Source organism: Chrysemys picta, chromosome 1 (assembly GCF_011386835.1).
Source record: "Chrysemys picta bellii isolate R12L10 chromosome 1, ASM1138683v2, whole genome shotgun sequence".
In the NCBI taxonomy this organism is placed as follows: Eukaryota; Metazoa; Chordata; order Testudines; family Emydidae; genus Chrysemys; species Chrysemys picta.
The window spans coordinates 104,591,762-104,618,145 of record NC_088791.1 but is presented as its reverse complement, the minus strand read 5'-3'; the positions used below and the strand labels follow the sequence as shown (position 1 = coordinate 104,618,145).

The 26,384-nt window shown below is 43.0% G+C and overlaps 1 protein-coding gene across 3 annotated transcripts in view; it reads left to right on the top strand.

Annotated features, from left to right (window-relative positions):
• Nucleotides 1–26,384, top strand: part of BRAF (B-Raf proto-oncogene, serine/threonine kinase) — a 130,493-nt gene that overhangs the window by 60,521 nt on the left and 43,588 nt on the right. For all 3 annotated transcript variants that reach the window (XM_005296375.5, XM_005296376.5, XM_042851830.2), the window contains 4 exons: nucleotides 12,086–12,189; nucleotides 15,425–15,527; nucleotides 17,377–17,525; nucleotides 18,711–18,830. In XM_005296375.5, coding sequence (XP_005296432.1) covers nucleotides 12,086–12,189; nucleotides 15,425–15,527; nucleotides 17,377–17,525; nucleotides 18,711–18,830 — 476 coding nt within the window. The remainder of the gene's footprint in view (nucleotides 1–12,085; nucleotides 12,190–15,424; nucleotides 15,528–17,376; nucleotides 17,526–18,710; nucleotides 18,831–26,384) is intronic.

The following is a 26,384-nucleotide window of genomic DNA, read 5'->3' as shown; positions in this document are numbered from 1 at the left end:
TTTTCCTAATTTTGTATGAATATCTTTATCGTAGCCACCTTCAAATGTCATCACACTCCCCAGAACTCTTCTACCTGTTTGATTTCTTTTCTGTGTACACTCTTGCATCTATTGTGCAGTTTCTTACCTTCATAATCTTAGTTTTCTCTATTTTTATTTTCAATCCAATTTTTGCTGCTTCCTGTTCTACCTCTGATGTAAGTGAAATCATTCCTTTCCACATTATACTTAGTACAGTAATGTCGGTAGCAAACTCAAGGTTGCGTAATTCATCTCTGCACACACTACTTCTGTAAAAAGCAACAGAGGGTCCTGTGGCACCTTTGAGACTAACAGAAGTATTGGGAGCATAAGCTTTCATGGGTAAGAACCTCACTTCTTCAGATGCAAGTCTTGCATCTGAAGAAGTGAGGTTCTTACCCACGAAAGCTTATGCTCCCAATACTTCTGTTAGTCTCAAAGGTGCCACAGGACCCTCTGTTGCTTTTTACAGATTCAGACTAACACGGCTACCCCTCTGATACTCGACACTACATCTGGTTTTTCCTACACCTTTGGCACCATAAAATATTCCCTTCTATTAAACAAATAACTGCTTCATGATGACCATGTGGAAGAACAGTCACTAGTAATTGATGCCACTATCTATAAATAGTTTAGAAGCATGATTAATGGAATGTTAAATCTTGCAAAGCAGATCAATTCTATTCAGCTTTGCTTTGGAAGAGGGTTTGTGTCACTGCAATGGAACAATTCCCCCATAATCTTTTTGTAAATATTGATGCTGTTTTAAGAATTTATTTTCTTAAACTACTGCTTTTGCTGGAGGTTAGAACATAAAGGCTGACCCCAAGATCCAATGGGGGAAAAGCTGCCTTCCTTCTAATTTTATGGAGGACATTTCTGTATGTTTCCTGTGTTTCACATAGTGTCCAAAACCCTTACTTTTTATTTTAACAGGGAGCAGTCAATTTTACCCTGCACCGCTGTTAACAGATGATTGGCTAAATGTCCTGTGAACAGCTCTGGATAAGAAATAAATGCCCAGTGATAGTCTGGATCTCATATTTGGGGTTTTAGTAAGAAAACAGCTGAAAGTTTTGAAGGCAGAAGTAGTTACTTTAAGCAATACCTTTCCTCTCCCCCCACCTTCCCCAAAGACAAACATCTGGTCTAACATGAACTGAATTTTGTATGACTAATAAATGGTAGTGTCACACCATTTTACAAGAAAGAATCCACGGCTTTCCCATGTGTTGAAAATGTGGCAAGATATGACTTTCTAACAAGTACTTCCTAGTGATATTTCAAAATAGACTCCACCACTTATAATATCCTAGATATAACTAATTCCACAAGATGTACGGTACTAAAATATATAAAATTTGACAAAACTCAGCTAACATTTTTCATACAATTTCATGAGAAATATAAATTTAGAAAAACAGGCCTTGTATTTAAAAATATCATAGAATTGTAGTAGATTAGGGTTGGAAGAGACCTCAGGAGGTCATCTAGTCCACCCCCCTGCTCAAAGCAGGACCAACCCCAACTAAATCATCCCAGCCAGGGCTTTGTCAAGCCGGGCCTTAAAAACCTCTAAGGGTGGAGATTCCACCACCTCCCTAGGTAACCCATTCCAGTGCTTCACCACCCTCCTAGTGAAATAGTTCTTCCTAATATCCAACCTAGACCTCCCCCACGGCAACTTGAGACCATTGCTCCTTGTTCTGTCATCTGCCACCACTGAGAACAGCCAAGCTCCATCTTCTTTGGAACCCCCCTTCATGTAGTTGAAGGCTGCTATCAAATCCCCCCTCTTTTCTTCTGCAGACTAAATAAGCCCAGTTCCCTCAGCCTTTCCTCATAAGTCATGTGTCCCAGCCCCCTAATCATTTCTGTTGCGCTCCGCTGGACTCTCCAATTTGTCCACATCCTTTCTGTAGTGGGGGGCCTAAAACTGGATGCAGTACTTCAGATGTGACCTCACCAATGTCTCGATCTGCTGGCAATGCTCCTACTAATGCAGCCCAATGTGCCATTAGCCTTCTTGGCAACAAGGGCATACTGTTAACTCATATCCACCTTCTCGTCCGCTGTAATCCCCAGGTCCTTTTCTGCTGAATTGCCTCTTAGCCAGTCGGTCCCCAGCCTGTAGCAGTGCCTGGTATTCTTCCATCCTAAGTGCAGGACTCTGTCGAGCACTTGTCCTTGTTGAACGTCATCAGATTTAGAAATAGTTTGAAATGACAAGATAGTTAGATCTCTGGTAAAAAAATAAATAGCCAAACTGTGTGCACTTTTTTTTCTACAGAACTTAAGGTCAACATTGACAACATAAAGTTAAATTGGGAAAAAGAAATGAGCCAGCAGCTCACTCCTGAGGATTGGAGGAAGAACGTACAGCTGACAGTGGCTGGCATTACAACTTCTCTCTCTTGGAGTGAATACCAGTAGAAATTTTGATTCTTCTTGGAGTCTTGGTCCTTATTGTATTCCATCGAGGGCTATTCCACCATGTGCCCGGAGCTGGAGCTCTTGAAAGTAGTACTGTTCGGCGGTCCACATATATGTCCTGTGCTGCCTCGTGGTCTCACCCGAGGTGATAAAGGGCACAGGGGGTTGCCAGCGTCTCCAGTTCCTTCTCACCACTGCATGGTCTGAGTTGGAGCTTCTACTCCTCTCGTCCTTATAACACACTTTCCAAAACTTTTCAGAACTATCCTTAGTACTGTTCGTAGTTTAGATTGGTTATTCTGGAATTTTTTGTTTTGTTTTGTTTTCTGTTCGATTCTTCCTTTTCGTACCTGATTTAGGACTTGGCTTTGGTGGTGCTTCCCACCAAACTTTACTGCCTTCCTCATCCCCCAGTACCTGGGCCTGAGTACTGGATTATGCCGAAGATGCAGGGGCTCAAAACCTGTGCGTACTGCCCTTGCTTGTTTTCCATCAGTGACGAGCACCAACGCTGTTTGTGCTGCGTGGGGGAAGCCCACATCGTGTCTGGGTGCAGTATCTGCCTTTCCTTTCCTGCCCATACTTGGGAGAACTGGACTCTCCACCTCAGGAAACACCTTATGGAAGCTGCCATGGGACTGACATCGGATCCTGGCCAGGGAACCCCCCTGTACATCAGCCTGAGCAGGTGAAGAGCACCCCCTACCGCGGAGCCTCTATCAGGCTCCGTGAATACCCATGCTAAGGACCCTGCTTTGGGGCCAAACCAAGGAAGCATGCCCATAAGCATTGCAGTAAGTCTTCCTCCAGGTCTAAGAAGGACTCTGCACCATCCATGGGTTCTGTCCACGAAGGAACCACACTTCTAAGTCTCACAAGACCGAGAAATGGTTGCACCAATTGCCAGATCCACTGGTACCGACTATGGACCCGTCGACTCCGCCAATATTCCGAGAACCATTGGTCTCCAGAGAGACACAGTTCCAGATACTGACTCCTTCAACAGAACGGATACCATTGACCCCTGGGAGACTCGGAAGCACCTCGGGTTCCCACGAGTTATTCACACTAGAGGGACTATGGTCTCCATGACGCTCAATCTGATCAACATGTCAAAGGGACCCTTCTCCCGCTATGTTCCTGCTGCATTCCGTTCTGGTGGTTCTGACTGCGCAGCCATTTGGTGAGGTTTCTGACTCCTCTGATTCAGACGATACGGCTGTCCGACATGGTCCACCGCTCCCATTCTGGAAGCACGAGTGCCAGAAGGCTCTGATGGCACTGTGGCAGTTCCCCACCTTGCCTTAACTGCAGAATTGGTTGCCGGTACCGTGGTCAGAGGCTATGCAACAGCAGGGTAAACCGAGCTGGCCATACTGCAGCTTGTGGCCCCCATACTCAACCTCCGAACGATCCCACTTGGATTGGGACGACTCCCCCACGTCACCATCACAACTCTTGTTAGGTAGGTCAAATTATTCAGCCCTGATAGCCAAATATGATTTTGTTAACTTTGGGCGATTGGCTGAGTTCACAGACAAGCTACACTTGCAAGATCGCAACCAATTCCAGGCAGTTTTGCAGGAAGGCAAGTTATTTGCCAGGTTAATGGTACAGGCTGCAGTGGACTCAGCAGACACGGCTTCCCGTGTCCTGGCAATGGGGATTTTCAGGAGGAGGGAATCCTGGTAACACTCCTTTGGCTTCTCAGGGAGGTGCAAAACATTACAGAAGACTTCCCATTCGACAAATTGCATCTCTTCAATCAGAAGACCTCTCGGTATCTTCAAGGTCTCTTGGTATCTTCACACCAGCACTCAAGAGGAAATTCTACCACCTGCCCCAATCATATTGTTAAAGGGTCACACGGCTATACCACCAATGCACCTATGAGCCTCCTCAAAAGCACCCTAAGATTCATAGACCCCATCAACCTATGTCAACTACCCAGCCATCAACGCAACACATCCAAACATCACATAAGCGGTTTTTCTGAGTGTCTTTAGAGAGCGGCCAACCACTCCGTACACCAATGCCCATTTTGTCTACTGCCTTCAGGGGTCGCCTCAAACTCTTTTTGTCAACATGGAAAGCTATAACAATGGACAGTGGATCCTAGATATCATCCAGAGTGGCTACATCATAGAGTTTACAGCGACACCCCCATCTTGCCCTCTTCCTCGGTCCACATGCATGGAACACCCATGTGACGATCTCCGCCAACTTGAGGACGACTCCCTATTGCAGAGGGGAGCTGTGGAGCTAATCCCAGACTCCTTTCAGGGAACAGGGCTCTATTTGAGCTACTTCCTAGTCCCCACAAAGATTGGAGGATGGAGACCGATATTGGATCTCCGATGCCTCAACTGCTTGATTTTCCAAACCAAGATTTTGCATCGTCATGCTCGCACCAATCAATCCCTCATTAGAAAAAGGCATGTGGTTTACGGATCTCCATATGCAAGATGCCTACTTCCATAACAATATACACCCAACACACAGAAAGTTCCTGAAGTTGGGGTGGGATGGGGCCTCGGCATCTTCGATCCAGGGTCCTACTGTTTGGACTCACCACTGTCCCGCGAGTAGTCACAAAAGTTTTCTTGGTGGTGGTAGCCCATCTCAGACATCAAGGAATCCTCGTTTTTCCATATCTGAATGACTGATAGCAGGATGGTCCAAACAAGAGGCCCAGAATCAACATCCCAACTGCTTTTCCTCCTCTCCTCCTTGGGAGTCAACGTAAACATCGAAAAATCAACTTTAAACCCTACACAATCCTTGGAGTTCATAGAAGCTTGCATAGACGCGAATTCCACCCGAGCTTATCTACCAAGGGAAAGATTCCAGACAACGAGGGAACTAATCATTTTTTGGTGTCTTCCAACCCTTTGGTTTTGGCCAAAATCTGCCTCTGTCTTGGGACACATGGCGGCCTGCACAAATGTCATGGCCTTCAACTCTGACTGGAAAGGGTCTACTCCCCCATGCATCAACCCATGCACACTCTGCTCCACATGCCACCAGAAGTTCTCTCCTCTCTCCAATGGTGAATGAACCTGTTACAAGTCTGCTCGGGGATGACTTTCCTTCCATTCTCGCTCACTGTGGCTACCATAATGGACGCATTCCTCATGGGCTGGGGTGCCCACATGGGTGACCGCATGACACAAGGCACCTGGACAACACGAGTGGCCAAGTTGTACATAAACATATTGTAACTCCAGGCAGTACGCAATGCTTGCCAGGTGTTCCTACCAGCTATCTAGAACCGATATGTTCTTGTCATGTCAGACAACACCACAACCACAGTCTTCTACATAAACAAGGGGGGACAAGATCCTGAGCCTTCTGTGTGTGTGAAAGTTATACACTTTTGAGAATGGTGCGTCGCACATCATATTCTTTTGATAGCAGCTTACCTACTGGAACATGATTGCCGATGTCCTCAGCAGAAACTTTGCAACTGACCATGAATGGGAGTTGCAGGACTCTGTAATGGCCGGGGAACCCCGGTGAGGGATCTTTTCGTATCCCACAGCAATACCAAATGCACCCAATGTTGTTCAAGGTGAGGATTTGAAACTCAATCACACGGGGACACCCGAGTCCTCGATTGGTCGGATCTGACAGATTTTGCCTCCCCACCTTTTACCCCTCCTACCACAAGTGATCCACAAGATCAGATAGGAGAAAGCAACAGCCATCCTGATTTCCCCCTAATGGCCTCGCCAATTTTGGCTCCTGGTTCTCCTCTGTATGTCGAACAACCCTCCACTGACGCTTTGGACGTTCCTGGAGCTACTGACCCAACACAACAGCAGACTCAGACATCCCAACATGCACACTCTTCATCTGATGGCTTGGTTTTTGGATGGACACCTCCACTAGCGCAGGAATGCTCACTGGCAGTGCAAGATGTCCTCTGAAGCAGCAGGAAGGAGTCCACAAGACTCTCGTATCGAGCCAAATGGATGCGTTCCACTGCCTAGGCTACCCAGAAGGGCCTTGTCCCTGAAGTGGTGGACATCCCACTACTCTTGGATATTTCCTTTATCTGAGGGACTTGGGACTGGCCCTCAGTTCCATTAAGGTGCATGCAGATACCCTTAGTGCTTTTCACCTGCCAGTGGACGGCCATTCAATCTTTACCCAGCCATTAACTGTGTGGTTCTGGAAGGGCCTTCTGCAAAAATACCCTCCCATTCAGCTTATCGCCCCCCAATGGGACCTGAACCTAGTCCTCACCTTGTTGATGTCCGCCCCTTCAAATCTATGACCTCATGTTCACTATCTCTCCTTTCCATGAAAGTAATTTTGCTCGTCACCATTACATCAGCAAGGAGGGATGGTGAACTGGGAGCCATGATGGTTAACCTCCCCTTCACCCTTTCCATATAGACCAGGTCTCTTTACAATTTCACCCCAAGTTCCTATCCAGGGTGGTTTCCCAATTCTACCTCAATAAACCCGTACATTTACCTACCTTCTTCCCCAAGCCTTACGCCTCAAATGACTAAAGAAGGTTCACTCATTAGATGTTCAAAGGGCATTGGCTTTTTATCTTGATCGGACAAAGCCCTTTCAGAAATGTCCTCAACTTTTCATTGCCATAGCAATGAAAGGGCAAGCCATTTCCACCCAGAGACTCTCCAAGTGGGTCTCAGGGTTCATTACGTGCTGCTATCAATTATCGGGACAATCCCCGCCTGAAGGGATTCAGGCCTATTCCATGAGAGTGCAAGCATTAACTATAGCTGTACTCCACAAAGTGCCCTTCGCAGACATATACAAGGCATCCACGTGGAGTTTGGTACGCACCTTTGCCACACACTACACTGTAATGTATGATTCGTTCAGAGGAGAAGTCCTCCATTCCACAGTCTCCTTGCACAATCCTCTCACATAGGCATTGCTTGTTAATCACCCTCTCTGGAATTCAATAGGGATCATCACTCAAAGAAGAAAATGAAGTTCTTACCTGTAACTGAAGATGTGTGGTCCCGATCTGTATTCCAAACTCTCACTCCTTCCCCTCTGCTCCGGATTCAACAGCTCTGCAGTAGAGAAGGACCTGGACATGCCAGCGGCCCACTGCATCCTTTATTGCCTCAGGGGAGACCACAAGGTGGCACAGGGCGCATGCGCAGACCACCGTACAGTACTGCTTTCAAAAGCTTCGGCTCTGGGCACGTGGTGCATGCACATAACCCTCAGTGGAATACAGATAGGGACCATGCATCTCGAAGAATCTCCCGTTACAGGTAAGTAACCTCATTTTACTTTTGGCATGCCAGACTTGCAAACAAAATTGACACAGTTCATAGTAAAATACTAAAAGGATACCATGGTGTGTGTCATGACCTGCCCCTTCCTGGGGCCAGCCCTTGTTCAACACCAGTGGCTCTAGGACACTAACCCTCAGCTTCCTCTCAGGATGCTTGCCTGTGAATATTGGGCGATCCTGGCTGCTTCTCCTAACTCTACTTCCAGGGCCATGTAGATTTCTTCAAAACTACTATGTCTCTGACTTCTGGGTTTGAAAAACCACTGAACTTTTATTTAACCTGATTAAACATAAAAGAAACATACCAATAGCTTTCAGTAACCCTTTTGTTTCTTACTCCCAGAGGGAAAATCTAATCTTATAAGAGCCCTGCAGTGCTTCCCTTCCTGATTGCTGCCTATTTGTCTGATCTCCTCTCTGATCCTGTTCCCTCTCCTCATGAGCCAACCAAAGACTCTTCAAATTCAAAGCCCCCAAAGTATCAAATGAGCAGTTTGGATGAAGCTTCCATGTCTCTGTGCACTCAGTAGCATATGTTTTTGCCTTCAGCGAAATAAACCATCATACAGTTTCGCTTAACAGCATGGAACCAGCTTTCTATCTCCTGGGAATGTCCCAAAGTGAAAGGTCTGATGTTAGAAAATTGATGCAAGAGTTATTTCAGGGATATAGCCCCATATCCTCTTATTACAGTGTTACCGGAATTTAACACAGATTTACTGAAATAAAGCATTTCTAGACACCTGCTTAGATCCTTGTGACTGTGGTTAATAAATGTATTTCAGCCATATGGTTGCAAATACGCATATCCACTTTGCAAATATTTGATAAGAACAAAAGAACTGAGAAATGGAACAATTGATTGTCTAAATAAATTAATTTGAACTACTGCCCTGATTCAGGAAGGTTTTTAAGCACAAGTATCCTGGTCATTTCATTGGGACTACTTACATCCTCAAAGCTAGGCACGTGGCTAAATACTTTCCTGAATGTTTGATGAAAAGTGCATCAAATGGGTAAAACTGAGTCATTTGTTAAAAATGATGTAACTTACTTTATTTTTAAGTACTTAATGCAGCTCACAATCTACACAGCCGTAGCTCTTCAGTGTTCCCTTACGATATATATTCAACACCCTCTCCTACAGCTTATGTAAGAAAATAATTTGTCCCAGCAACAATTCTATTTCTCCTTGATTAAAAAATATTAGCTGAGGTTGAGAAGGAGAACTGGCCTGTTAAATTTCTCTTCTGGTTTTACTCAAGATTGTCTCAAACTGCACGTTGGGAAGAGTGCATATAAGTAACTTAGATTCAGAAAAAATAGATCACTAGACTTCTGGAAATAATACAAATATGAGCAATGTGCAGCCTGAGTTTATAAGAAATAAATATTGCCAAACTAACTTAGTTTATTTTTATATAATTGCAGAATAAATGGATAAGAAGGGAAAGTGGTAGATATGTGAATTTTAATAAAGCATTTTATGTAGTCTCATTGAATCCAAAATCAAAATTTAGTTCAGCCTATCTTGGATAGGAATATAAAGGTATGGATTAGAGCTGGTCTGAAACTTTCCAGTGAGCAGTTTTCTGTCAGAAAGGTTTGATTTGATGGAATTGAAACATTCTGTGGGAACATGCCAAATCATTCAAAAATTTTAATGGAAACCAGCCAGGTTTCCCCCCAGCCAAGTGGCTCCCAGTCCTGTTCTCTCCACCTCCCTTTCCTCAGTGGCTCCCAGTCCTAGTCTCTACCCCCTACAGCTCCCAGTCCCAGCCTCCCCTATCTCCTCACCCAACTCTCCCAGTATCCTTGCCAGAGCAGACCCAGTCTCCCTCCTCCAAATCCCAGTCACAGTTTCTTTCCCTCCCTCAATCCCCCCAGTCCTACTAAACTCCTTGTCTCAATCTACCCCTTCCCTTGTTTCCTCTGCACTTAAGTCAGCTGGCTTCCTCCTCCACACTGTCTAGGTGCCATCAGGGGATCATTGAGAGCACAGGATAGACAGGCACAAGCTCCCTGTTCCCAGACCAGAACAGCTATTATGGGTAAAGCCTTCTGAACCCCCTGAACTGGAGCATGCTCATTTGCTCTGTGGGGATGGTGCATGCACAATCTGGTCAGCATGAGAACCTGGAAGGGGATGGAGCATGCTCAGTGAGGATAGAATTTTTGGAGATTTTAGGTCTTAAGCTCTAGTCATCTTTAGTGAGCATGTGCGAACTGTGATTTTTTTCAAAGGCTTATAACTTGGCCAAATTTGGGTGAGTTTTCACAGGGATGGCAAAAAGCACAGTTCTGACATAAAGGCCACCCCCTGCCAAATTTCAAGTCCCTGGTCCAATGCTAGAGCATTTCAAAGAAAAAGTCTCAATTTTTTAAAACATGGGCATAATTTATTTTTCCCTAGCTACCCTCTTGGAAATAGTTAACCCATTTCGATTGAAATTTTCCAATCAAAATCAGCATGAAGCAGATACCTAGCAAGGAAAATTTCAACCCAAACAGTTAAAGTTTAGCAATGTTATAAGCATTTGAACTCAGGGTCTTATAATGGGAAGTGTTGGACAATCTTAATAATAGGCTGTGCTACCAGTCCCACCTGTAACAATTTGGCTAAGTAACAAGTACGTGGGGGCAGAGGGGCGGGAGAACATAATTCTACAAATAATTGAAGGGTGGGGTGTAAACACTATAGAGGGGGAGGTTGGAGAAATGGTGTATTTTGGAATAATGGAGTGGATTTATGGAAGGGAAGGTCTAGGCTATATAGCGAGAGAAACTTTGACACACATTTGTCTGTAAAATCGTTTCTATAAAAGAAGTACTGGAAGCCCCATTTCTTTGAACTTTTAAAAATAGACTAGATAAAATGTACTGTAAGGAGCAATTGTACATTGACAGGGAGAGGGACCATGACCAAAAAGGTCACTTCCATTTCTTTCTTCTAGGAGAGCATACACGTAGAGTCATAGAAATGCAATAAGTAGTGTAACCTCAGTAAAGTGGCATTCACAAGGACACTTGAAAGAGGATTGTCATTGTTATCTTTAAGTAGGAGACACAGGCTTCTATCTACATTTAGAATTTTTAAATGTTAGCTGCTCAACTGAGCTGTGATCAAAAGTCCTTTAAAGTCTATGGAAAGACTTCTATTGACTTCAGTGGGCTTTCAGTCAGGCCCCTGATAAGCTGTAAATAATTAAATTTCATGTGGTCTGACTGCTTTTTGGTTAGTTAAGGCTGAGGAGTTTCCTAACATGGAATGGGCTCATTTCAGAAAAAATAAAATACTAGGGATGAGCAGAAGGGAAAGTACTGGTGTATATACCAGTTCAGTAAATAGCACCAGAAGTATTGAAATGGTAGTGTTTGATATGTTTAGTCACCCTAATATATCTTACCCTTTTTTTTGATTGCTTAAGGAACACTGTCAATTAAAAATCACAGTTTGCTCTTTACCAAAAAAAAAAAAAGAAAAAAAAAGAAGCTTTACTACTGTTACAGGAAACACCTAAGATCATTGAAGAGATTAAAGGAAAAATTATATTAGAGAACTGTATAGTTTGTGCACTTCACAATACTTTGTGTTTGGTCAGTTTTAATCTGTTTCCTTTGTATTCAACTACTCCTCTTTGCTCATGGGGGTCAAACAGCAAAAGGGGAAAGAAAAATATTCTTTACAAATAGGAAAATGTGTCTGTAGAATCACAAATATTGGCAGGGGCCTCAAGGACAGATGTGTTACCAGACACCACTATTAATTCTTTTTTTCTCTTTTTAAATTGACTAGATTTGAAGTTGGTATTTTCCATTTAAGAGATCTGTATCTTATTTCAATATTTACGTAATGAATTTTATAAACTTGTGGCAAGTAGTCCAGTACAAGCTAGTTCATCCAAGCCTATTGCCTGTTTATTTTTAGTTCCAAATGACACATCACTCCACTTAATTGCAGTACAAGCTCTTCAAAATTAACATATGTATAAATAGCTTTTAGTTACCTATCTCTCTGCCATCTCTGTTGCAAAATGGATAAGGATAGAAGGTCACCCAGGGTCAACTCAAGTTTTCTCTCTCAAATGTCATTAGAAATTTAGGTGGCATGCATGTCCAGCTGAGCTGGGTTTGATATGGGCTTGTATGCAGTTTACATAATGTCCACAATGTGCAAAGTACTTTGAGAAATTATTATTTAGGATTCTATGAAGTTCTGTAAAAATGAAAATTGGCGCTTTTTGTATACTTTTTAGGGACTGGAACATTAGTTTGCTTCAACCATGAGAATGAATTGTAATCTCTTCCTCTAATGCTTATGTCTTATATTTGACCTTGCAGGTTCCAGCAAGATGTGGGGTGACAGTCCGGGACAGTCTAAAGAAAGCTCTGATGATGAGAGGTCTTATCCCAGAATGCTGTGCTGTTTACAGAATACAAGATGGGTATGGTTTATGTGGGTGTGGGTTTTTTACGCTATCAGGGTTCTTTCTAGGAGTATACCAGCATGGGCCAATTCCATTCAACACTGTGAAGGTAAAGATCAATCTCACTAAATTCAGAATGAACTATTTAGTTTGTGCTAAAATGGTTTGGGCCAACACAAAATATGGGGTGATAGCCACAAAACCGTGCCTAAAAGGCTATGACATATGAAAAGTTTATGGGGAAATCTCTAACAGAATGCAACAGGCTGTTATCCCTGAGGTCTGTTTTAGCTGCAAAACTATGTGAAAACATCTAGTTTTAAACTATAAAGTAGGGTTGTTTTGAATTTTTAACTTTTATTTGGTTTTATCTGAAGTGGGTGTCAAAGTGAAGTTTTGTTAGACACAGGATTTACATGAATAGCTCTTAAAATGAGTTTCCATCCTTAAACTTCTAATTAAAATCCTACCATTCCCCCAAATTAGTAAACCCTCTGAAAGTCTGTTATGGGGACAAATTAAAGAGACAAAGTAGGGGAAGTAATCTCTTTTATTAGACCAACTTCTGTTGGAGAGAGAGAGACAAGCTTTCAAGTTACACAGAGCTCTTCCTCAGGTCTGGGAAAGGTACTCAGGGTGCCACAGCTAAATAAAAGGTTGAATAGATAGTTTAGCATAAGTAGTTAGCACATGTTCTAAGGGCCATTCAAGGTGAGTATGTGCTAACTACTTATGCTAAACTATCTGTTCGACCTTGTATTTAGTGACAGGTTTCAGAGTAGCAGCCCTGTTAGTCTGCATCCGCAAAAAGAACAGGAGTACTTGTGGCACCTTAGAGACTAACAAATTTATTTGAACATAAGCTTTCGTGGGCTTCAGCCCACTTCTTCGGATGCACAGAATGGAACATATATTGAGGAGATATATATACACATACAGAGAGCATGAAAAGGTGGGAGTTGTCTTACCAACTCTGAGAGGCCAGTTAAGTAAGAAAAAAAAAAACTTTTGAAGTGATAATCAAGATAGCCCAGTACAGACAGTTTGATAAGAAGTGTGAGAATACTCACATGGGAAGATAGTTTGTAATGGCTTAGGCTTAAATAGAGTCTGGGAATGGCTAAGTTGATCGTATCTAATTTGCATATCAATTCAAGCTCAGCAATTTCTCATTGGAGTCTGTTTTTGAAGCTTTTTTGTTGCAAAATTGCCACCCGCAAGTCTGACGTTCAATGACCAGATAGGTTAAAGTGTTCTCCTACTGGTTTTTGAATGTTATGATTCCTGATGTCAGATTTGTGTCCATTAATTCTTTTGCATAGAGACTCTCTGGTTTGGTCAATGTACATGGCAGAGGGGCATTGCTGGCACATGATGGCATATATCACATTGGTAGATGTGCAGGTGAACGAGACCCTGATGGTATGGTTGATGTGATTAGGTCCTATGATGATGTCGCTTGAATAGATATGTGGGCAGAGTTGGCATCGGTCTTTGTTGCCAGGATAGGTTCCTGGGTCAGTGTTTTTGTTCAGTGATGTGTGGTTGCTGGTGAGTATTTGCTTCAGGTTGGAGGGTTGTCTGTAAGCGAGAACAGGTCTGTCTCCCAAGACCTGTGAGAGTGAGGGATCATCTTTCAGGATAGGTTGTAGATCTTTGATGTTGCGCTGGAGAGATTTTAGTTGGGGGCTGAAGGTGACAACTAGTGGTGTTCTGTTATTTTCTTTGTTGGGCCTGTCTTGTAGGAGGTGACTTCTGGGTACTCGTCTGGCTCTGTCAATCTGTTTTTTCACTTCAGCAGGTGGGTATTGTAGTTTTAAGAATGCTTGATAGAGATCTTGTAGGTGCTTGTCTCTGTCTGAGGGATTGGAGCAAATGCGGTTGTATCTTAGAGCTTGGCTGTAGACAATGGATCGTGTGGTGTGTCCTGGATGGAAGCTGGAGGCATGTAGGTAAGTATAGCAGTCCGTAGGTTTCCGGTATAGGGTGGTATTTACGTGACCATCGCTTATTAGTACAGTAATGTCCAGGAAATGGACCGCTTGTGTGGATTGATCTAGGCTGAGGTTGATGGTGGGATGGAAATTATTGAAATCATAGTGGAATTCCTCAAGGGCTTCTTTTCCATGGGTCCAGATGATGAAGATGTCATCAATGTAGCACAAGTAGAGATGGGGCGTTAGGGGACAAGAACTAAGGAAGCGTTGTTCTAAGTCAGCCATGAAAATGTTGGCATACTGTGGGGCCATGCGGATACCCATAGCAGTACCGCTGACTTGAAGGTATATATTGTCCCCAAATGTGAAATAGCTGTGGGTGGCAATTTTGCAACAGAAAAGCTTCAAAAACAGACTCCAAGGAGAAACTGCTGAGCTTGAATTGATATGCAAATTAGATACAATCAACTTAGGTTTAAACAGAGACTGGGAGTGGCTGAGCCGTTACAAACATTGAATCTATCTCCCCATGTAAGTATTCTCACACTTCTTATCAAACTGTCTGTACTGGGCTATCTTGATTATCACTTAAAAAGTTTTTTTTCTCTTACTTAATTGGCCTCTCAGAGTTGGTAAGACAACTCCCACCTGTTCATGCTCTCTGTATGTGTATATATATATCTCTTCAATATATGTTCCATTCTGTGCATCCGAAGAAGTGGGCTGTAGCCCACGAAAGCTTATGCTCAAATAAATTTGTTAGTCTCTAAGGTGCCACAAGTACTCCTGTTCTAGTATTTAGTTGTGACGTATGAGTACATTTCCAAGACCTGAAGAAGAGCTCTCTGTGGCTTGAAAACTTTTCTCTCTCACCAACAGAAGTTGGTCCAATAAAAGATATTACCTCACCTCCCTTGTCTCTCTAATATCCTGGGACTGACACGGGTACAACAACACTGTATACAACATGGGGACAAATTGTCACACAAGCACTCTTTTTCTTTGAATGGATAGAAAAGTATCTGTCAGTTTTGGACCCAAAGGACCAGCCATTCTCTGCAGTTGTAGATCTTTGCTGAAGCTGGTTTGAAGAAAAGAGTGCATCTCTTTACCCTGCTGTTTGTCCAAGAGTGATGCAATTATTTGGGGGTAAACTCAGATTAATTTCTTGCCATTTAAATTTCTAATAGTGGAAGACTGGATAGCAAACCTCCCACAATACCACTATCCTCTCGATAACAACTTTTCACTTCTTTAGCATAATGTTTGCAAAGGTTTGCAGGTTGGTAACCATAAAGGGCTTGTTTACACTTCAGAGAGAAGAAGCCCATTGGCTGGGACACTGACATTTCCTGGCTCACAGGAGAGGAGTTGCACGTGGAAGTCTTGGAGAATGTGCCGCTTACCACACACAATTTTGTACGTACTTTGTATTATGAACTGTCTAAAATGTTCACTAGAGTTGAATCTACTTTTGAACATTTTAAATCAAAATAACTTTGTTTTTGAACAAACATTTGTATCTGTAGTGGGGAAGGTTGTTGCATAAGAGGTTTTTAATCCAGCAGACTCAGATGAACTAAATCTTATTGCAGTTGAGATAATTGACATTAAAATAAACACAACTTGACTTTCCTTAACATTTTAAATCACCACTGCATTGCAGAGTGGTAATAATAATCCACTATTTTTGTATGGTTGTATTTATAAAATGTGTTCTGTGCTTCCCTGCTGACTCCGCAGCAGCAATTAACTAATGAACCATATTCCGAGAGCAATGCTGACGTCATCAGTGATGCCGGTGCACAAATATGTTTTGACCCGATGAGGTGCTACATGAGTGGAAACTGTTTAATAGAAGCCCTCTGGGTAATTCTAGGTCCATACACAGACCTGGAAATAACATTTACCACATGGAAAAGGGCAAAATCTAAATGAAAGCTATTTTATTTTTAGGCTTAGGGTGTATTATACAAACAGTGGACCGTTAAATGAATGCATAAAAGCCATTATAAAAATTTCTGGACAGCGTCCTTTAAAACTTTTGATTGTTACTTGTAGGAAATCTTGCTTGTGTTACTTTTAGGCTAGTTGTGTTTTTAAGGTGGGGAACCAAAATAGAACACAAGTTTTGTGCCTTGTAGTTTGGCTCTGTAGTGTAGCTTTTTCTTTTTTACAATTGCAAACATTTCCAGGTTTTACTAAACAAAATTATAAATAAGTTGGGTAGAATTTGATTTTTTTTTTTTTTTTTTATAATTGTGATGGATAACATCGATGTTTATTTTTGCACAGAAAGGGGTTAAGTCTGGAACATTTCTGGTAATTAAAAAGAGCTCTTTCTCTGGAACTTAGAAGTATGGTGTCCCTCAGGATATTAGTACAACCAGCCAGCAGTCTGCTCAATGCCACGTAGTCCTGTTGTCCACACTGTATGATAGGTGGCAAACCTCATTCACACTGTGGCCAGGAAATAAACCTTATGCAGCATTTAAGTGTAGGCAATGGATGTTTCAACCCTTACATTCAATTGTCCTTCCAAATTGGAATGAACAGACGTTAGGTTTACAATGCAAGCCAACTCTTTAAATGCCTGCAAGAGTCATATCTTTGAAATAGGGGTGCTTCTTTTACAGTTCTGACACAGGGATACTTTTGACTTTGCTTCACAGTCCTGTGGCCATCGTCTTCACTGCTCATAGAGTGATGCACATTAATTCGGATGGTGGGAATCTTAGGGGCACTTAGAGGCTAAAGATCAAAATGTTCAAACTTGGATGTTAAAGTTAGCCACTTTAAATCCATATTTAGGCAGCTAAATAAAGCAATATGATTACCAAAGGTGCCAAATGCTTCTGTGCTCCTACTGAAGTATGGTTATGCGCACCTCTGAAAATCTAGCTACTTCTATCTAGATGCTTAATTATGGATTTGAGTGACTAACTAGGCACCAAATTTTGAAAACTTTGTCCTAAATTCTTATTCCATTTTTATTACTCAGTATACTTTGTATAGTATTTATATTAGTCTGATAAGAAGTTGAGAGGATGACATAATGCTTTATAACTAAGATTACATCAAATGTAAGATCTTTATGTGTTTAAAATAATACTCTTTGCTTATTGTGTATAAAGTATATTTCCAAGATCAAAAAAGAGAGTTGTAGGTATTTTTTTCAGGGCAAGATGACAGTAATATCTTAGTGGAAACATAGAGCCCTGTCAGATTACAAAAGTATCTAACTAACTGTTTGTTTTCAACACTACAGGTACGAAAGACATTCTTCACTTTAGCATTCTGTGACTTTTGTCGAAAGCTGCTTTTCCAGGGATTCCGATGCCAGACTTGTGGTTATAAATTTCACCAGCGCTGTAGTACAGAGGTGCCACTGATGTGTGTTAATTATGACCAGCTTGAGTAAGTAATCAAAACTCCTGTGTTCTTTAATTCAGACTTTTGTTGAGTTTCTTTACATGACACAAGAACTAGTTGACAGATGTGACTGAAAAGGTCAAGAGAAGTGTCTGAGAAAATACAATAGTGAAGCTGTTTCAGTGAGAGTATATAGTTCTTATTTTCTCAGTGCTGGTTCAGATAACCAGTTCAAGTTTTCTGTTTGTACTGTGAAACTCTTTCTTAGAAGATGAATAGGAGGGCTGAACTCTTGATTCAGCAAGACAAACTTTGCACTGGTCACATGTGTTATTATCCAGTCAAAAAAAATTCCTTATGAGGGGAATGATAGTGCCTCACTTAAATGTGTTTAGATGCAGGTGGTCAGCTACAGTTAATTTGGTCTCAAATAACATTGGACTTTCTTGATCAATTAGATGAAGTTGACATTTGTTTTACTGCAGGCTTGGTTGAAAAATAAAACCCACTGGTGGTTTTTATATACCTGGGTAAAAAGTATCAAGCAGAATCAAGAAAAGTGCAGAATGTTTCAATATGATTTGTTCTTGAATTTTTATACTCAATTTGTTCTGTACCAGGACTCCTAACCAAGGTTTCTGCTCAATCTGTAGTGATCTTAGTACCTATCAGTTACAACAGGGCCAAGTAAAACCATTTAAAAAGACTTCCCCATTGGGGAAAGCTTCCAAATGTTTTTCAAATAAAGTTTTACTTCCAGTTTGCATTCATCAAAAGTCCCCTGGCCTCTTCTAGATGATGAACTAAGAGTTGTGGATGCAGTTGTTTTATCCTAGTCATAGCCCCATTTGAAAGTCCCTTTTTAATATTATACTACCACCTTCCATATAAGGTTACATCACAGTCTTCTTTATAAATTACTGTGATTTAACACGAAGGTATAAGTTGCCTGCTTTTACACTACTTAGAAACTAGGTTTTTACAATTTCTAGCACTCAAAGGTCAAAATAACTTTAGACAAAATAGTGTGCAAGGCACTAACTCTTGCTCCCTTGCAATTAACTAACAACTTGTGAAAATGTACAGGGTAGTCTGCCAGTGCATTCTCTATTCTAAAATTTAGAATTTGATACATGACTTTTTTTTCTTCTGTGCATATTATGTTGTGAACCTTCTGGGTTTTGCACAAGTTAGGTTTGTTTTTGTTTTGTTTTTGTTCTTGCCTCACAGTTTGCTGTTTGTCTCCAAGTTCTTTGAACACCACCCAATATCGCAGGAGGAGGCCTCCTTAGGAGAGACCACCCAAGCATCTGGATCATACTCCTCAGTGCCCCCATCAGATTCTATTGGGTAGGACCTTACTCCTGCTGCTTAATGACTTGACATTTTAGTACTGTTTGCCTTGATGTATTCAGAATACTCCTTCAGAGCCTCTTCGCTCACCTGCGTAATTAGGTCCCCATCCTGCTAATACTCGCACATGTGCTCAACTTTAAGTTCACCAGTAGTACCACTGATTTCAATGGGAACTAGTCACATGTTTAAAGTGAAGCATATGCATAAATGTTTGCAGGACAGGGACCTTAGTTGTACTTTTTTGCCTATAGTGGTAATGTAGGCCTGGTCTAAACTGGAAAGTTTTTTGATATATCTTTAGGTTTTTTCAGTATAAATTGCTTTGCATCCACACACAAGCTCTCTCTTTTTGCTTTATTTTGCATCTTATCCAGCTATAAATAATTCGCTTTGAAGCAACATAACTTTATTTCAGAGTGAGTTATGGAAGTGTATGGTTTGTAGGGACACATCTCCATTTCAGATGAACAACACTGCTTCAGGTAGTCCTCCCACTACCATCCCTACCTGCACATTACTTCACATCTACATTGGCCTGCCTGGCTACCTGTGCTTTGGAGTCCTCTTGACTGGATGTCCCCCCTCTGTTTAAACACTGACATATATCCATATCCATCTGTTTGCGATGCCAGCTTGTGATAAATTCACACACACCAAATCCTTTCAAGCCACCGTGCTCTGTACTTCTGCATGTTCCCATCAGGGAATGCTGTACTGCCTTGCCCTGCGGAGAGAAGAATATGTTTACTCTCATCTGTCCAGTAATCACCGGAATGCCAAGATTCACCAGCAGCTAGCAGAGCAAACGCAGGAGAAGGGGTACTCCTGGGACACGAGCCAGTGCTGTGCCAAAGCAAGCAGCTGATTCAGAATTACTAAAAATGCTAAAGATAAAAACAAGACCTCCGTTAATGCTCCCATCACATATGCATGCTTTGAAGAGCTGGACTGGATTTTTGCCCCAGAGGCCACCACAGAACCCCGGTATATGTTGACAGCTGAGCCCATGGTCCGTAATAAAACAGACACACCTTTGGAAACTACACAGGCAACCATGGACACCTGACCAGGAGGGATTTCCCCTGTGCAGCCAAGATCTCTTTAACAGAGACCCAGCTTGATACACCCCCAGGGACCCTGCCAGAGAGCTAGAGTGAGAATGCTGCAGAGGGATCTCATCCAGTAAGTACTGAGTGCTGTATTACTATTATCCATCCCGTTAGTGCCTGCTTAGGGGGATTTGGAAACCTTTCTTCTGGGTGCTGGCTGTGCGACGCCATGTCTAGTGGATGTTGCTATAACGATGGCAGACGTGTCCATCTCTTTGCAGCATCTTTACTCCTTGGCTTACTCAGCTTTTCTCTGGTCCCAACAGCATGGAAGCTGGAAACACAAGCTGAAAATACAAATTGTTAAAAGTAGCTTTTCTCCCCATGCAAAATATTTAATCCCACGTCCATAGACCAAAACACACCACCCCACCCCATGCTGCTTGATGTTAAATTTCTCTATCCCTCAACCACCTCTGTCCCCACCTACTACCACCCATATGGCACTACACAACATGGTGACTAGACAGCAGAGAGAAAAATGTAAAAACAAATTGCTTCCGATGTAGGGAAAGAACAAGCAAGAAGTAGTAGAAAATTCATGTAAGACCATAGTTTAGTCATTGCCTTGAGCTTTTTCATATATGTGAAGGTAAACAAGATAAATTGGCCACTAGAGGTTCTTTTAGGCATTTCATATTACATAGACTTGAAGGCATATGTGGTGGCAGGCATTATAAAAGGCATATAAGCGTTTCACAAAGCACTCATTTATTGCAGTACATTGCGTTGGTAAAGCCAGTACAGGACATGCATCACAGCTGCAAAATTCTGTTTATTTTGTAGTGTGCTTTATGCTGATCAGATGGTTTAGAATTAGAAATAAGACTTTTAAGCAAAGATAGTGATATAGTTTGACACACACATTACAAGATATTGCTGCCTTCCCAGAGAGACTCGTGTAGGTGATGCTTCACTCCCGCAACAGCTCAGTGACCAATAACAAATAACGATGCTACATATCTTCCTGGTTGTCCTTTGCTTTCTGAACATGCCTCAGAGTAATACCCACCAATGTAAGGGCAGGCTGCAGGGTTCTACAATCAATTAGCCTGTCTCATGGGAACACACATGCCTTCCATTCCCCCATCCCCAGACAAGCAAACACACATACACAAAATGTAAAGATAGTTTTAATTTAAAGGGTGCTACTACACCATATTGCAGGGAACCCCACTAGAGGGCAAATAATGTCAAAAAAGTATTATATCCAAGCGTACCGCAGGCTGGGAAGAACTCAAGGGAATGGAATTCCAAAATTGAGAAAATTTGGAGAGAAGTAACATTTTGTCATTTTTGGCATGGTGGCTATTATATTGGTATAGTAACTACGTGTATGGTTTCTCTGTTCTCCTAGTCTGTGGCATGGCACAGCCCACATTGAATGGGGTGTTACGAATAGCTGAGTTCCTGGCAATCCTCTAAGGGTAGAGAGAGAAGATAAAGAAGATGTTTGGTGACCTCATGAATGAGTCCCAGCAGAGGGCAAAAAACCCAGGGAACGGAGCGAAAGATTTGTGCTGCGGGATAGGAATGAGAGAGAGGACAACAGGGCATATGCTGAGGAGTTGTCAAGAGAGCACATGGACTGACTGACCAGAGAAAGGGACATGTTGGACATGATGCAGAAGGAGACAAGTTTGCTGGAGAACAGTGTTACGCTATATTCCTGTGTAACACTCTAACCTAATCCTGCACTGCCGCCTATTAAGATCACAGTGTACTAGGAGCCCCCATTCATTCCCCAACTGCAAGAGAGAGACAGTTCTCCACCCCATTCAACCCCCAAGAGAAGGAGAGACCGCCAGTGATCCCCACCTATACATTTTTGAGTCCCTATCTTAAGAAACATATATTCCCTCTATACCTTTAAGTGCAAACTTAAAAAGAATTTTCCTATGTGTTAAATCAATAGTTTGTTTACCATTGCACTTGTGTCAATGAAGTTTTTCAGCCAGCTCTTCCTACCAATATGCATTCCTAATAAAGTTAATTCACAGACTATATACATTACTTTGTATTCATTTCATTCAGTACATTATGTGTATTTTCCTCACCTGCACCCTGCTCTCAAATAGCACATTGCACCTGTGACCTAGTTCCCTGGACCACAGGGACATTTGGTTTAGGTATCCTTTCCGGCTATTCATAGTGTTCCAAAAGTCTCTATACTGTTAATTTAGCCACACCAAACTCGTTAGCTACTGACTTGTACAATTGGAGGTGGTGACCTTCCATATGGCAGTGGCCACATACTTCTCCATGCTAAGGGGGGACACTCATTGTGGTGGTCCAGCATTGCAACTCCAGACTGAGTTCTACACCGATTTCTAGGAAAGTGCCCTTCTGTGTCCTGAAAGTTTGCAGCACTGTCCCAGCCCACCAGTAGGTGCTGACTGGCTGGGGCCACAAGTAATGTTGCACTGAGTAAAGCCTGTCCCAGAAAATGTTGTGCAGAAGTAGCTGCTCCTTCTCTAGTAGTATCTGCCTGGCATTGTTTGTGGTATCCATTTTATCCACATGGAGGGAGAGGGGTCAAGTCTGGCTTAAGGGGAAAGAGGGTTCTTGCCCTCAGGCAGTGGGAAGCCCTGGGCAAGTCTGCCCTGCACTCACCCCACAGCAGCAGCTCTTGCCTTACAGGGTCTGAGCTTGGCTCCCTACTCTGGGTGATGTGACCATGTGCCCTGAATGAGGAGCCAGGCCGTACCCTGTGGACAGGGGCCACCGCTACGGGCTGAGTTTTTTCATTTTCTTTTCTTTTATACATTATTTGTTTTATTTCGTGTTATTTCATATTTGTGTAAAACACAGGGCTCTAGCAATCTTCCATCTCCTTCAAAGCCAACGGCTTGATTACCAATACATCTGGAGTGCCCTGTTTGTGTTAATTAGGGTTGCCAACTTATTTCTAAAAACCGGACCCCCTGAGGCTCTACCCCTGCCCTGCGTCTTCCCCTGAGGCCCCGCCCCCGCTCTCCCCCCTCCCTTTTCCTCATTGCTTGGTCCTCTCCACCTCCCTCTGCCCCAGGGCTGGGACGGGAGTTTCAGCCTGATGCAGAGTCTGCTACTTGCCTGCCCACGAGATGCAGGTAGGAGGTGGCCCTGGCTGGATAGGGGCTGGCAGGCAGGTTGATGACCTGGTGCCTCTGCCCAGCTCCCCCTCCATGGTAACAGGACTTTTGGAGTATGGTCAGTACATTTAATGGGATGCGGCCAGGTCCCCTTTTTGACCAGAAAACCAGACACTTGGCAACCCTAATAATGGTCAGGATCAAGGTGCTCAGCATCCTGGCGGGTTGTAATTTGAAAATTTGTTTGAAACTTCGAAAAAATGGTGCTGGCTAGCGAAAAACAGGCTAATTATGGCATACAGTGAAAGGAATCATGGGAGTTTGACCCAAGTCCCAGAATTCCAGTAGGTATCTCACAATCTACCATGACAAATAACTTATAATGCATTGAACCTAGCGCCAGAAAATTGTACCCTGAGATACCAGCCCAGAAAATGGCTCTTATTTTGAAAAATCATAGTTCTGTGTGGATGCTGCTTCTCACAAGCGAAGTGGCCTAAGCCACTTTAGACAAAGCAATGTTGGATACACTCTTTCACTTTTATTGTATCTGTATAACTATAGTGAGGGAAAAACTATATCAAAAAACCTTTCCTGGGTAGACAAAGCCGTAAGCACATGAAAAGTCACGTTGGTGGGTATAAGGAAACATAGACAATTCATCTTTGGTATTTGTAAGGGGAACAGAATTTTAAAAGACAATTATATATTTTTTAAAATGTTTCAGGCATTTAGATATTTTGAGGACATTGTGTGTGTGTGTGGTGGGGAGGAGTTGTGGTTCTGTAAGATCTATGAAATATTAATTGTCATTTGCAGGCATATATCCAAGCTGCATTCCTATTCCCAGTGGCCTCGAACTTGCATCACTTGAAGTCATTGGGAATGTTGCTATTTGTGACAGTGGGCAAAAGATTAAATCTTAGACTGTCTCATTAGTGCAATAGCTTAGGCATGCTCTCCTTTCTTGGGAGATTGAACGTTACTTTTCTCTCTAACAGAAATTCCTGCAGGTTGATGTCAGTAAAATAGGAATCAAAACAGGACTTCATCCTCCCTTCTAGCACAAACACACTGTAGAAATACAGAGTCTGTTTTCAATTGTTATAGGAGTTAAAGTAATATCTTTTAAGGGGTAGGGATGTGCCAGGCATTTGCCATGTAGGCCATTAATATTTTATTTATGACTGATTTAAAGGCCTCCACAGTGGAAGATTGGAATATATGTATATGGGCCTGGGAAGATACTGTGCTGGATGTGACAAACCTCCCAGTATGCCCAGAAAGAACTCTCTTCTCATATAGCCTGGAAAATGAGAGTTAACCACAGCCACAAACATCAGAGAAGCAGCAGACTTTCAGAATTTGGCACATAAACTACTCCCCTCCTTTATGAGTCCTGGAAGTGCATCACAGCACCAGTTTGCTGCATCTGTGCCACAGTAAACAGCTCTTCTCATAAGAACATAAAAATAGCCCTATTGGGTCAGACCAAAGGTCCATCTAGCCCCATATCCAGTCTTCTGACAGTGGCCAGTACCCGGTGCCCCAGAGGGAATGAACAGAACAGGTAATCATCAAGTGATCCATCCCCCATCGCTCATTCCCAGCTTCTGGCAAACAGAGGCTAGGGACACCATTCCTGCCCATCCTGGCTAATAGCCATTGATGGACCTATCCTCCATGAATTTATCTAGTTCTTTTTTGAACCCTGTTATGGTCTTGGCCTTCACAACATCCTCTGGCAAGGAGTTCCACAGGTTGACTGTGCATTGTGTAAAGAAATACTTCCTTTTATTTGCTCTCTGATTTAGGCTACTGTTCCTTGGATTTTGTTAGCAGCTCTCCCTTCTCTCCCACCTGCTGCTGCTTCTGTCTTCCCCTCCTTATCAGCACTCTGTACCCATATTGTAGGCTGGGGTTTAGAGCTGCAGCTGAACCCCACACACAGGTAAGGTCATACCCCAAAGGACAATGGACTATCCCTTCTTCTTCAAGTAGTGTCTCTATGGGTGCTGCACTGTAGGTGTGCTTGCATCCCTGTGCTGCTGATCAGAGAACTTTGGTAGCAGTGTGCATTAGGCCTGCACATGTGCTGTTTCCCATTGTGCTCTGCCACAAGGCTAACCAGCACTGCACAGGTGAAACCTTCTCAACTGCCTCAGTTCCTTCTCAAATGCCTCTGGCTAGAGATGGAGCCATTGGCAGTCCGTTCATTGGATCGTTATCTATTAGAATTCAAATAGTTAATCCCATTCTTAGTAGTAGAGTTCTTCTAGTTTTTTCCCCTTTGTCTGGGGACTGCCCCAGTGCAGGGTATGCCCAATTCCCTGGGGTTTAAGAGGCGCCTCTTGTGCAAAGAGAGCATCCCAGTAGCGAACAGACATTCCCGCTGCATCCATTGCCTTGAGGAAAGCCACATTTCCCAAAAGTGTGGTCTCTGCCAACAATTAAAATCCAAATCTCAGAAGGACTCAGAACTGAGACTAAAACTCCTCCTCATGGAGGCAGCCCTTCAGTCTTCCCTGGACCTGTGCGAGGAGTGACCCACGTGGTGTGAATCTTCCCCACAGCCCTTGACATCTAAGGACTATGAGTAGAAGAAAACAGCCATGGATCCCTCAAAAAATGTTTCAAAAAAGAGAGCCGTGGGTCCCCAGAGTGAGACTCGGGATAGCAGAAAAAGATCTCTGTCACGTTGGGTATCATCAGTACCAACTGCACCAAGGCCATCCAAACATGCTCCTGAGGGTCTGGTGCGGCAGGGTCTGGTGTGGCAGGTACTGTTGATGCACCTAAGGACCTGATGGGCATAGGCACCGAAGCAACAGTACTGACAAGGAAAGGGAAGGACAGAGACCGTGCCACCTCCATGAAGATGTTGCCAGAATGGGCATTACCTTTGGCACCATCAATGACATGCCATCCAGCCTCAGAGCACTCAGTATGGCCTAGATTGCCAGCTGCCTCGGTGCCATGGACCCAGCACTGACAACCACCGTTGGTACTGAGTATGACAGCACCATAAGAGTACAGACATTCAGAGGATCTCATGGGTATCTGAGGTACCAGAGTCTCCCCTGCTTAGTACTGGGGCCCCAATACTGAGTTTACTTTGAACACGGGAGTCTCCACCGGTACCATGTCATGCACTTCCATTCTCTGGTGGAGACTCAGATAGTGAGGAGAACCACGCTACTTATAATGTCCGCTACCAACCTTGGCCCCCTCAGTCATACCCTTCATTTGCTCCTCAACCCCGGTGGTATGGCCAATCATGAGCCTAACCATGAAGACCCTTTCCACCGCCCTAGTGGCCCTACTGGGATCCCTGGATGGCATACAGACTCCAGGCTTGCCGAACATCT